The 13,864-nt window shown below is 40.6% G+C and overlaps 1 protein-coding gene across 1 annotated transcript in view; it reads right to left on the bottom strand.

Moving 5' to 3' along the window:
- LOC132888301 (hydrocephalus-inducing protein homolog) overlaps positions 1–13,864 on the bottom strand; it is a 245,581-nt gene that overhangs the window by 125,685 nt on the left and 106,032 nt on the right. The window contains 1 exon segment of the mRNA XM_060924370.1: positions 7,610–7,883. Coding sequence (XP_060780353.1) covers positions 7,610–7,883 — 274 coding nt within the window.

The following is a 13,864-nucleotide window of genomic DNA, read 5'->3' as shown; positions in this document are numbered from 1 at the left end:
ATAATGAGATGATATATGAGTGATTGCACACTTATGGGTACTGAAATGGGGACATTAACTTATTTTTAAAAATTCACCTAAAACCATTTCTTTTTTACCATCAGGTCACAAAACATGTAATCTTTAATGAATGATATGTTAAAAGATAACTTTAATTTTCTGAGATGTAATAAAAACATATTTATATGCCAAAGTCAAGCCTATGAGTTCCAAAATGATGTCTGTTACATTACTTCTGTTACGATTGTCCATCTCGCGTCTGTTACAAATTAATTACAATCTAGCTATATACCATGTTAATCTTATTGAAAGAATGTGTATGTTTATTCTACTACACATGTTTATTAATTATATTTTCTAAAACATCACCTTCCTATGTTTCAAAAAGTAATTCTACATTGTTAAAATTGAGAATATATATGTCCACAACACTTCTGTTACGTTCTGACTTTGGCATATAAATATGTTTTTATTACATCTCAGAAAATTAAAGTTATCTTTTAACATATCATTCATTAAAGATTACATGTTTTGTGACCTGATGGTAAAAAAAGAAATGGTTTTAGGTGAATTTTTAAAAATAAGTTCATGTCCCCATTTCAGTACCCATAAGCGTGGAATCACTCATAAATATATATATATATGACAAACAGTATATTTGTATTTTTATGCTTATTGACATGGGCAGTATCCTGGAAAAGTGCTGCATAATAATAGAAAGGTTTCGATTAAAATGAACACATTAACAGGAGGTGTGGTAGATCCAATCCAATTTATTTATTTGTCTAATTCCCTTTAAAAATAATACAGTCTGTAAATTAATTCAGTCCATTGTATCTTTGTACACCACAGTGCTGTTGAATATTTTTTTCTGTTGAATAAATTTTCTAAAACAGCACAGCTCAGACAGTAGTAGCTGAAAAAGCAAATCACAGGTTTATTGTAAATGGCTAGTTCTCACACAATATCATTTCTTAGCCACAACTCATTCACAGGGATGTGTTTGATGCACAACCAGTTTTAACCAGCGTTGTTATTTAATAAAGAAAAAATGATATAATAGTTTCGATGAGGAGACATTAATTTTACATTAATGGAATGAGACGTGAGTGTCAGTGCTGTGTAACAGTCCGAGATAATGATGTTCTTTTAGTTTTCTGCCACAGGAGAGCCTTCAGAACAAAGGATTTTGTGCTTTGCAGTTTCTTGGCAACAAGCTGTATTGTTCACTTCAAAGTACAGAAACAACTGCTTACTGCAGCTGTAATGTAAAGGCCCCGTCACACTTATTCAGAATTAGCAGGAATCAAGCAGAACCAGCTGGAATGAAAAATTTTTCAAAATTCGTGCCACATTCGGGTGGGAATTTCAAACTGACCAACATTCTTACAGCTTTGTAAGGATGCTGTTCGAATACTTAGAATGCGCTTTGAACCCGTCTCAAATGATTCTTGCACATCCCAGGTGTATTAGCTTTCAAATGCAGTTCAAAAGTAGTTGGAACAAAGTAGGAATACCTAGAATGCTGTTAGAATGCAGTAAGAATATTAGGAATGCACTCTGAATGCCGTATGAGTGCAGTTTGATTACTGCCTGAATACCACCCCAAGTCTGGTCGGAAGGTGTCTCGAATGCTGTTCGAATTCGCCTCGAATGCGGTCAGAATGCTCCCGGAATGGCCGCCAAATATGTTTCGGATGTCTAAGAATTCAAAGAGAATGCGGCTCGAATACTTAGAATGTACTTCGAATATCCCGGAATACACGAATAATTTTCATTCCGACGGCATTCCGGCTCATTCCACCTCTAGTGTGACTACCCTATTAGTGATAACAGGAACTAATTTGTTTTACAGGCATTTCACAAGATTGGTTAAAACTATACACAGAAAAATATCTAAAGTACATATTATTCTTCAAAAAATTAAATTTTGGTAAAATTCTGTGGTGCAAGAGGAATAAGATACAACCCCAAAATATTGGCATGGTACGGAAAATACAAATAAAAAAGAAAACAGTGTTTTCTAAATTTACTTTGACTTGTATTTCATTGCAGACAGTTTGAACCCAAGATATTTCATGATTTGTCTGGTAAACTTCATTTCATTAGTTAATATACATCTATTCCTGCATTTCAGACCTGCAACACATTCCAATTAAAGTTGGGATGGCAGCAATTTAGGGCTAGGAATGAGGTAAAACACTAAAATAATGATGTGATTTGAAACAGGTGATGTCAGCAGATGATTCTAATCATGATTTGGTACAAAATCAATATCCAGGAAAGGCCTAGTCTTTGAGGAGCAAAGATGGGCCAAGGATCTCTACTTTGTCAACAAATGCATGAGAAAATTATTGAAATGTTCAAAAACAATGTTCCTCAAAGAAAGATATGAAGGAATTGAAATATTTCACCCCCTACACTGCATATCATTAAATAATTCAAGGAATCTGGAGGAATTTCGGTGCTGGAAGGGCAAGGGTGCAAGCCTAAGCTGAATACCCGTGATCTCCGATCCCTCAGATGACACTGCATCAAGAACTGTCATTCATCTGTGATTAATATAACCACATGGGCTTGGGACTATTTTGGCAAACCTTTGCCAAATACTACAATATGGACTTAGGTCCACAAATGGCAGTTAAAACTTTACTGTGCAAAAAGGAAGGCTTATGTTAACTGTATGCAGAAGCAGCATCAACTTCTCTGGTATTGGAGGTATCTGGGATGGACCATCACACAGTGGAAACATGTATTGTGATCAGTATTCCAGGTCTTTTTTTAGAAGAAACAGAGGTTGTGTACTCCAGACCAAAAACAAAAAGGACCATTCAGACTGTTACCAGCAACAAGTCCAAAAGCCAGAGTCTGTCATGGTATGGGATTGTGCTAGTGCCCTTGGTAAAGGTAACTTTCACATCTGTGATGGCTGCATTAATGGAGAAAATTATATTGAGATTTTGGAGCAACATATGCTGCCTTCAAGGTGATATCTTTTCCAGGGATATTTCAACAAGACAATGCAAAATCATATTGTGGCAGCGGGAGCGTGGTTGAGCGCCAGTTTGTGAATGGAGGGCGAGGCCAGGGAAGGTGAGTGGCAAGTGATCACACCTGTGTCACATTAATTTTATATATATATATATATATATATATATATATATATATATATATATATATATATATATGTGTGTGTGTGTGTGTGTGTGTGTCTTGCAGTGACAGCTGAGGGTTTATCTGGTGGGAGGAAGCAGAGAGAAAGGAGGCTTCCCTGCACGCCGTCTTGTGTGTGTGTGTGTGTGCGTGCATGCAAGCGTGTGTGTAATTAAGCTAAAAAGCAAAAATAAACAAAGTATTTGGAATTCACTCACCTGTCACAGTGTTCTGCCCCACTGCAGGGACTGTTACACACATCCTGCACACATTACAAAAGCATGGCTATGGAACAAGAGGGTGCCTCTCCCCTCTGTCCCCAAAAGAGGCTTTGCACCATCACATGACCCCATAGCAACAGTAATTACACCGCCATGACAGGCGGCATGTTTGTAGTGCTTCATTCAGAAGAGTTAGTTGTTACTGATCGGTACAAGAAGGTTTTGCTGCATTTTTGGATGTGCAAATCATTTTGAACAAAGCAAAGACATCAGATTTTTTAATTTATCAAAAGTACTTCATCAGTGGGGGAAAAAAACAAGACAAATTTCGAAACGTAGGAGAAAATGGGGAAAAAACATTCAGCGGGACTCTGGGTCGAACAGATAAAAACCCTATGGTATGCTCACTTAATTTCCACGAAGATAAGAATAATAAATTTCACAACTGCAGTAAGGTGTTCATTCTTATACAGTGAATTGAACATGAGCAACACAGCAGCATGGCAGAGCCTAACCTTCACCAAGACTTAAAAAGTGCATTTATATTCGGGTATCCTTTAGAGCGCACTGTGCAAGCACTTGGGAGCCAGTTGTTATGGGAAACACCTGATGCTGATTTGAGCACAATCAGCACGCACATGTAAGGATGCTGTTTTCACAGAGACTTTGTGAAGTATTCTGTCAGGTATGCAGTGGTAGATGGATCTAAGTGCAGGAAGAGTGTGTATTAGCAGGCGTGATATTTACAGAAGTAAAATACAAACGAAACCGAAAGCAGAGTCATAAACAGGGCTAGAAACAAATGTGACAGTGTCTGTGAAGATTCTCAGTCATCCAGGTCATGGTAAACTGTGGGTGGTAAAAGAGAGCAACTGGACTTGCTTGAAGATTCTTGAAGACGTTTCACCTCTCATCCGAAAGGCTTCTTCAGTTCTGTCTGACTGGTAGGGAGCATCAGGTATTTATCCTCTCATGGATGAAAAGCTCATCTAAGGTGTCATTGAGTCATCCTGTTGGTGTGGGTCACTGGGGGCTGGTTGTGAACGGCCTTGAGAGTCGTTAGGATGATCAATGGATTGCCCGTTAGGGTGATCAATGGAATGCTGATTCTCTCTGGTGGTGTTTACATTAGACCTTATCCGTCTCGTTTTCGTCGCGGATGCACTGTCCGTTCACATTAAAACGCCGGGAAACGACTCCACAGGCGGAACAACTTGAATACGCCAGAGCTCACGTATTCAATCCATTACGTATCTGATCCGGTGCTGTGTAAACATTGAGGAACGAGGATACGCTGTGCTGAGCTCTAGCTGACATCGTCATTGGACAACGTCACTGTGACATCCACCTTCCTGATTCGCTGGCGTTGGTCATGCCACGTTGGTCATGTGACGCGACTGCTGAAAAATGGCGCGGACTTTCACTTCCTGCTATTTGTCCCGAATCACTGCTCATGCGCTTCACTCGCGTGCTCTGTGAGCTGCGCAGGGCCGGAGTGCGCACCCTCCAGAGGGCACTCACTGTTCAGGGCGGAGTGATCTGGAGCGCAGGATGCCTGCGGAGCCGAGCGTATCCGTGTATTGGCATTGCTGTGTGCACGTGAATCGTGTATTGGTGTTGCTGTGTGCACGTGAATCGTTTTAAAAACGTTAATCTGATGATCCGCTGATACGGTCTAATGTAAACACCACCTCTGTCATCCTGTGAGTCACTGAAAACAGCTGGGTTTTGGTGTGCATTCAGTTGTCTGGGAAGTGTGCCAAGGAATGGCTGAGTCAAAGCCCAGACCTCAATACAATTGAGAATCTGTGGCATAACTTGAAGATTGCTGTACACCAACGCAACCCATCTAACTTGAAGGAGTTGGAGCAGTTTTGCCTTGAGGAATGGGCAAAAATCCCACTGGCTAGATGTGCTAAGCTAATAGAGACATACCCCAAGAGACTTGCAGCTGTAATTGTAGCAAAAGGTGGCTCTATAAAGTATTGACTTGGGGGGGGGGGGGGGGGGGGGAGATACTTATGCACACTTCTGTTTTTTCACCTTACTTATTGTTTGTGTCACAATAAAAAAAAAAAAAACAATGTGCACCTTTAAAGTGGTAGGGATGTTATGTAAATCAAATGGTGCTAAACCCCCCCCCCCCCATCCATTTTAATTCCAAGCTTTTAATGCAACAAAACAGGACAAACACCAAGGATAGATGAATACCTTTGCAAGGCACTGTATAAATAGCTTATGTCCACAAAACCAGGCTACAGGAAATGGGACGGAGTTCTTCAACCTTCAGTTGAAGACAGAAAAATATTGTTTGGTCATGAGTTTGTGCTAATAGGAGGTCCTTAGAGGTAGTGATTTAAGAGCAATTTTGTACCAAAGCTTGGTCAAAAATACTACTCTACCAGCAAATTTCAAATTCATATCCCATGTTGTCAGGGGCGCAGATAGGATTTTTGAACTGGGGGGGACTGAGCTGTCAGCAAATGATTCCATTTTGTGTGTATATATATATATATATATATATATATATATATATATATATATATATATATATATATATATATGTATGTGTGTGTGTGTGTGTGTGTGTGTGTGTATATATATATATATATATATATATATATGTATATATATATACACACACACACTACCGTTCAAAAGTTTGGGGTCACTTTGAAATGTCCTTATTTTTGAAAGAAAAGCACTGTTCTTTTCAAATGAAGATCACTTTAAACTAATCAGAAATACACTCTATACATTGCTAATGTGGTAAATGACTATTCTAGCTGCAAATGTCTGGTTTTTGGTGCAATATCTCCATAGGTGTATAGAGGCCCATTTCCAGCAACTCTCACTCCAGTGTTCTAATGGTACAATGTGTTTGCTCATTGCCTCAGAAGGCTAATGGATGATTAGAAAACCCTTGTACAATCATGTTAGCACAGCTGAAAACAGTTTAGCTCTTTAGAGAAGCTATAAAACTGACCTTCCTTTGAGCAGATTGAGTTTCTGGAGCATCACATTTGTGGGGTCGATTAAATGCTCAAAATGGCCAGAAAAATGTCTTGACTATATTTTCTATTCATTTTACAACTTATGGTGGTAAATAAAAGTGTGACTTTTCATGGAAAACACAAAATTGTCTGGGCGACCCCAAACTTTTGAACGGTAGTGTGTATACATGTTATTTCACCTCCCTCACTGCCATCACCAGGAACTACCTGCAGGCCAGGACAATGATAACATTTTAACATAGCCTATGGAAATCCAAAGTTTACACATTATCATCATGCACAGAAATTGCAAAACTGCAAAACTAGTTTTAAAACCGCTAAGTTCCAACTGTTAAACATAGCGAGAGGCTGGGCTACGTGTGTGTGTAAAGTGTAAACCAGTGCATCCTGACTTTCTAACTATGCCTGTGTGTTGCGTGAGCGGCAGTCAGTCAACAACTCTTCGCAAAGTTTCCTTATGAAACAATATGCTCGCTGAAATTATGGCAGGGAACGCCAGATTAAACATTAAAACTGCCTTCTGAGCACTGTATCTACAGGCTACCACCGAAAGAAGGAGGCTACCAGAAAGGCTTCTCTACTCCGTACGATTTTACTTTCACTACGACATTACTTTGAACAGACTATCAAAAAATTGCAAGGTGATATGATAAAGTAAGGCACAGTTTACTTACAGTCTTTTTTTTTTGAAAAAACGATGCAATCGTTTTCTGCCTTTTGGCACCCTTCATCATGCCGTGTTGGGGTCCTGAACTAGGAGGAGCTGTCCCCGATATGCCTGTCAAACTTGTAACCATAGCAACCAAGCTCAAGCTCACAACCTGTGCAGTCTGCGCAGTTGCAACTATGTATATACTGCTGTGCACCTCAATAAACCGAATGGTAATTAGTCTTTTGATTTTTCCATGAGGTTTGCCTTATGCAAAGAAAGACAGCATAGACGTTTTTTCCTCCCTATAAGTGGGGGGGACCGAACGAGGTGAATTTAAATCTGGGTGGGACGAATCCCCCCCGTCCCCCCCCCCTCTATCTGCGCCCGTGCATGTTGTGCCACTCCATTCATGTTTGTGCAAGCACAATATAAGGCAACTCCACAAAAACTGGAACATCTGGATTATACTCAAACAGACTAGCATTGCACAAGCATTATATCATTATGTTATGTATGGAATGCAACAACATAACAGAAATAGAAGAAAATAACAAATTAATACAACATACCTCCTCCACACGTATACTTGGTGTCTCTCTATCTGTTTGGCTGGATGTGCTGAAGTCCAGCTTTAACCCTGCAGGCTTCTGTGTTGTTGATGCTCTACTGTTCTGTCCCTGTAGAACAAGGCTGTATGCATGTGTCCCTTCTGTTTCAAGAATATTCAGCCCATAAGATGACAGTGGCTCTTTTGATCCTCTTCCCTCTTTAGTACCAGAATTTGGGTTTATCTTTTTATTGACCTCCTCTTCTTCTTTCTGAGGTTTTGAGACCCCACTTTGCCTGAAAACATCATGTATAAAATAATTTTAATGAGTAATCAAAACCCATCCAAGTCCTATCAATCAGAGTGAAACTGCCAGGCCTCAGTCTCTTTCTTTCCTGGTCCTGCCTTTGGGCCACCAGTCAGTCATTAATAAAAACAGTCCTTAATAAAAATGAAGATTCACTAAGAGAATAAGGGTCATTTATTTGTCCAAAATGTTTCCATACAGGAAATCCCACACTCAGAAGAAGTACTGCAAAGACCCATCAGCAACCTGACTGGTGTAGAGATGACCACCAACACAAAAGCAGAAAGATGTAGGACAAACAAAAACATGTGAAACCCAATTAAAAGGCCCAGTTGTACAACCCCAATTCCAAAAAAGTTGGGACAAAGTACAAATTGTAAATAAAAACGGAATGCAATAATTTACAAATCTCAAAAACTGATCTTGTATTCACAATAGAACATAGACAACATATCAAATATCGAAAGTGAGACACTTTGAAATTTCATGCCAAATATTGGCTCATTTGAAATTTCATGACAGCAACACATCTCAAAAAAGTTGGGACAGGGGCAATAAGAGGCTGGAAAAGTTAAAGGTACAAAGAAGGAACAGCTGGAGGACCAAATTGCAACTCATTAGGTCAATTGGCAATAGGTCATTAACATGACTGGGTATAAAAAGAGCATCTTGGAGTGGCAGCGGCTCTCAGAAGTAAAGATGGGAAGAGGATCACCAATCCCCCTAATTCTGCGCCGACAAATAGTGGAACAATATCAGAAAGGAGTTCGACAATGTAAAATTGCAAAGAGTTTGAACATATCATCTATAGTGCATAATATCATCAAAAGATTCAGAGAATCTGGAAGAATCTCTGTGCGTAAGGGTCAAGGCCGGAAAACCATACTGGGTGCCCGTGATCTTCGGGCCCTTAGACGGCACTGCATCACATACAGGCATGCTTCTGTATTGGAAATCACAAAATGGGCTCAGGAATATTTCCAGAGAACATTATCTGTGAACACAATCACCGTGTCATCCGCCGTTGCCAGCTAAAACTCTATACTAGTTCAAAGAAGAAGCCGTATCTAAACATGATCCAGAAGCGCAGACGTCTTCTCTGGGCCAAGGCTCATTTAAAATGGACTGTGACAAAGTGGAAAACTGTTCTGTGGTCAGACGAATCAAAATTTGAAGTTCTTTATGGAAATCAGGGATGCCGTGTCATTCGGACTAAAGAGGAGAAGGACGGCCCAAGTTGTTATCAGCGCTCAGTTCAGAAGCCTGCATCTCTGATGGTATGGGGTTGCATTAGTGCGTGTGGCATAGGCAGCTTACACATCTGGAAAGCCACCATCAATGCTGAAAGGTATATCCAGGTTCTAGAGCAACATACGGTATGCTCCCATCCAGACGACATCTCTTTCAGGGAAGACCTTGCATTTTCCAACATGACAATGCCAAACCACATACTGCATCAATTACAGCATCATGGCTGCGTAGAAGAAGGGTCCAGGTACTGAACTGGCCAGCCTGCAGTCCAGATCTTTCACCCATAGAAAACATTTGGCGCATCATAAAACGGAAGATACGACAAAAAAGACCTAAGACAGTTGAGCAACTAGAATCCTACATTAGACAAGAATGGGTTAACATTCCTATCCCTAAACTTGTCTCCTCAGTCCCCAGACGTTTACAGACTGTTGTAAAGAGAAAAGGGGATGTCTCACAGTGGTAAACATGGCCTTGTCCCAACTTTTTTGAGATGTGGTGTTGTCATGAAATTTAAAATCACCTAATTTTTCTCTTTAAATGATACATTTTCTCAGTTTAAACATTTGATGTCATCTATGTTCTATTCTGAATAAAATATGGAATTTTGAAACTTCCACATCATTGCATTCCGTTTTTATTTACAATTTGTACTTTGTCCCAACTTTTTTGGAATCGGGGTTGTATACACAATGGATATATACAACTGGGCCAAGAAATTGAGCACATTGTGACTCAAAATTGCCCTGAGTTCTGCCCCTCTTAAAAGGCAAATGCCACTCAAAACACCTCACCTGGCTCACTGCTTCATTGCCATAGGCTTGCTGAGGAATTACAAGGGTCTCCATTGCCACTTTCCTATGTTTTAAGTTGATGTGTGCTCTCTGCATAAATTCAAAAATGTGCATGTTCACGTTGTCACAAGACATGTGTAATACAGGTCCTGATTATGACAGCACAACATCACGTGGCATTACTGACTCACGACTATTACTGCACATGCATGACTGTGCCGCACACTGTTCATTCAGATTATGAACAGTCTTGGAACTTTCTGATTGCACCTCATATTCCTTCATTATTAAATGTGCTGTAAAACATTAGCTGTTTTTTTAAAGAATCAGTGAGAGGTATAGGTTTCTAAGAGAGACTTTAGCTAACTGCTTGCATTAGTCACATTCATGTGTCATTCATGAATGAGTTGACTCTTCTCAGTGAGCACTGATAGTCAACGCACATATAGTATGAGCCATTTTTCTTTGATATAGGCAATGCTGTTACTCTTGCAATGTAATTTAATTACAAAGTTAATTTAGTTTAATTTAAAAGATACTGAAACAGCTTATCAATTTCTGAGCCATTTGTTAGTGTGAGATGTCCCCGCATGACAGGGTATCTGCCTGCACTCCTGTGTCAAGATTTAAAGCATTAGACACTGAATACTCAGTCATGTCCTCCTCCTTAACATAATGAAGACAGAATTAAATATAATAGCGCCACTGGTAGCTAGACATACACTTTCTAATTATCTCGATTATCAAACTCTAACTCTTGATAGCCATTTAGTTACATCATGTGCAGCAGTGAAAGAACTTGGTGTGGTTATTTTTTTTTTCTAGTCTCTCATTTGAAGCTCATGTACATAATTTGTACATGTACACACTAGGATAAACTTTTCTCTCAGAGATATTACTAAGATATGAAATAAATGTCATTACATGATGCAGAAAAACTAGCTCTGACTTTTTAAAATACCTCTAGGTTGTATTATTGTAATGTGTTGCTGTCTGGACATTCCAGTAGGTGTTTGAACAAGGCCCAGTTAGTCCAGAATGCAGCAAGCCTTACTAGAAAGGTATTACCATATTAGTTCTATTTTATTCACACTACATTAGCTCCCAGTAAAATTTTGCATTGGTTATAAAATATTAGCAATGACCTTAAAATAAATGTTCATACCTGAGCAAAGTTTTGGTCTATTATGATATTACAGTTCTGATTCAGGGCGGCACGGTGGTGTAGTGGTTAGCGCTGTTGCCTCACAGCAAGAAGGTCTGGGTTCGAGCCCCGTGGCCAGCGAAGGCCTTTCTGCGTGGAGTTTGCATGTTCTCCCCGTGTCCACGTGGGTTTCCTCTGGGTGCTGCGGTTTCCCCCACAGTCCAAAGACATGCAGGTTAGGTGACTCTAAATTGACCGTAGGTGTGAATGTGAGTGTGAATGGTTGTCTGTGTCTATGTGTCAGCCCTGTGATGACTTGGCGACTTGTCCAGGGTGTACCCCGCCTTTCGCCCGTAGTCAGCTGGGATAGGCTCCAGCTTGCCTGCGACCCTGTAGAACAGGATAAAGCAGCTAGAGATAATGAGATGAGATGAGTTTTGATTCAGTCAAAAGCTACAGGCTTTTTCAGTACCTAGAATAATGAAGACTACAGCATGGGCAGTTTTTTCTTACAAAGGCTCTTGATATGATGCTGACACTTTTAAGGCTGTGGCCCTTCTTGGCCTCCAGATTTGGCCAATTCATCCTGATGCTTTATTTCTGCTTGAAGCTTCTGCAATAGTGACTCACTTTTTGCTGTTGTGGCTATCCTTAAAAGCACTATACACATAAAATAAAATATAATTAAATTGAATTTGCCAGGGCACAGCTCCACCTCTTGGTCAGTGCCTCCATGGCAGAGCTGAACAGTTCAAGGTCAGAATGCAATGGCCTACAACTGGCCATGCTGTCTACTCGATGCAGTTCCACCTCTACTGTTAATTCTGTCCACATTGCAGAGAATTCACAAGAGATGTACAACTAGGACTGGTGCCCCACAGGAAACTGATAAGGTATTTTCATCACGGAGGAACTTTTTCATAGTTCTTAGAACTGTTGGAGGAAGTTCCCTTTTTGTGTGTATCTGCACGGCAGGAACTGAGAATGATCATAGTTCTTCGAACAACTTCTGAGGGACTTTTTTAAACTCCCACTTCAGGGTAGGTACTCTCCCTGAACAAGAGGAAGCATGAGTGATGTAAGTGGATGGTGACTGGTCCAGATGTAAATGTATGTTGATTGGTCAATGCAGCACTGGTAACCACCATTTCTAAAAACCTGTATAAGATGTTGTAAAGCCATATAAACAACAGTTCTTAATGTTAGCATTAAAAAATGAAGAAAAAACCCATGGACAAATGGACGGACAGTGAAGTCCAGGCTTTATTGACCATATATGCGATGGAGGAAATACAGTGTGATTTTAATGTGCCTAAGAAAAATATCTTGTTCCTTCTTCTTGTTCTTTCTGACCATTTGAATCTGTTCAACTCCAGTCCTTCCTTTTCTAAACCCAGTTTGATTACATCTGAGTTTTGGGTCACCAAGGTCTCTTATGCCGCTTTTCCACTACAAACGCGGCTGAGTCGGGCTGAGCCGTGCCGTGCTGAGTCGGGCTGAGCGGGGCTGTTGGAGTTGCATTTCGACTACAACCGCACTGAACCGTGCTGGCTGGAAGTGGGTGGACACATTGGGTGGAGTTAGCGAAAGTGGGTGGACGTCAGGTGATGTCGTTAAGCAGCGCAAACAGTGACATCAGTGATCTTTTAAGCGGTAGTCTCACGACCCGAATAGTAAACAATAAACATGGAGGACATGGAGTCGTTAGTGTTGCTGGTCTTGGTGCTGTGGCTTGTTGTCACCGACAACGCCAACAGATACTGGCAAGAGCGTATAGATGAGGCGAGGCGCATAAGGCTTCAGAAATTCTCGTAATTCGTAATTATTCTCCTTCCGGGTTTGCGGTGTTTACAGATCCCAGCGCGCTCGCGGGGCGTGTGTGGGCATGTGAGGACACTCCTCCTCACCAATCAGTGCACAGGGGAGTGTCTGCTCACGCCCCCAGCCTCACTCGGCACGGCTTGGCTCGCTTCAGCCCCACTCCAAAACGGTGCGAGTTTTAGGGGCTAAGCAGGGCTGAAACGAGCTGAGTCGTGCTGGTTTTTGGTTGTCGAAACGCGAGCCGTGTCGGGCTGAAGTGAGCTGAAGTGAGCTGAAAAAGGGTAGTGGAAAAGGGCCATTATTCTGTTGACAAGGAGGTGGTTATAAAGTTTTGCACTAATTGACATCAAACTGATGCCTTAGAAATTGGTGAGGAGGGAAATATCTTCTTTCTTTGCTAGTGGTATCACTAGATTGGTTCTTCACTGAGTTGGAGGGATCTGGGTTTCAAAGACTTGATTACAGATGCTTAGAAGAATTTCTGACACAACATTGCCTCTGCAGTGATTCCAGTGTCACACTCTGGGGCTTTGTTGTTGTTGAGCTGACAAATTGCTCTTTGAACTTCATGAATTATAAAAGGGTCTGTATTAACTGGTAAATCCTCAGCTGATGGTGGAATAACATGGTCATGGATGAATTCTTGTAGTTCTGGTGCATTCAGCAGTTGTTGGAAATAATCTCTCCACTCCTTTAGAAGCTGTTCTGTGGACTGGATCATATCCCCATCTTTGGTTTTGACCTTGCCAACAGGATTCAATCTTCTTTTTCTACTCAACTTGTTGATAATCTTCCAAATGGTGCGTAAATAATTCTTCCTTGCAGCAGCCTGGAGGTCATTCATTTTACATTCAAGGTATAAGTTAGTCATTTTCATGAGATTCTACAATTTGTCTTGCTGGTCCTCTCCATTTAGCTTTGGCAGTATCAGTTTTATGTTGATGGTATTTGGATTTGGCA

The sequence above is a fragment of the Neoarius graeffei genome, chromosome 6, assembly GCF_027579695.1.
Source record: "Neoarius graeffei isolate fNeoGra1 chromosome 6, fNeoGra1.pri, whole genome shotgun sequence".
NCBI lineage: Eukaryota > Metazoa > Chordata > Actinopteri > Siluriformes > Ariidae > Neoarius > Neoarius graeffei.
The sequence above is the reverse complement of the archived record's forward strand: the minus strand, read 5'-3'. Positions and strand labels throughout refer to the sequence as shown.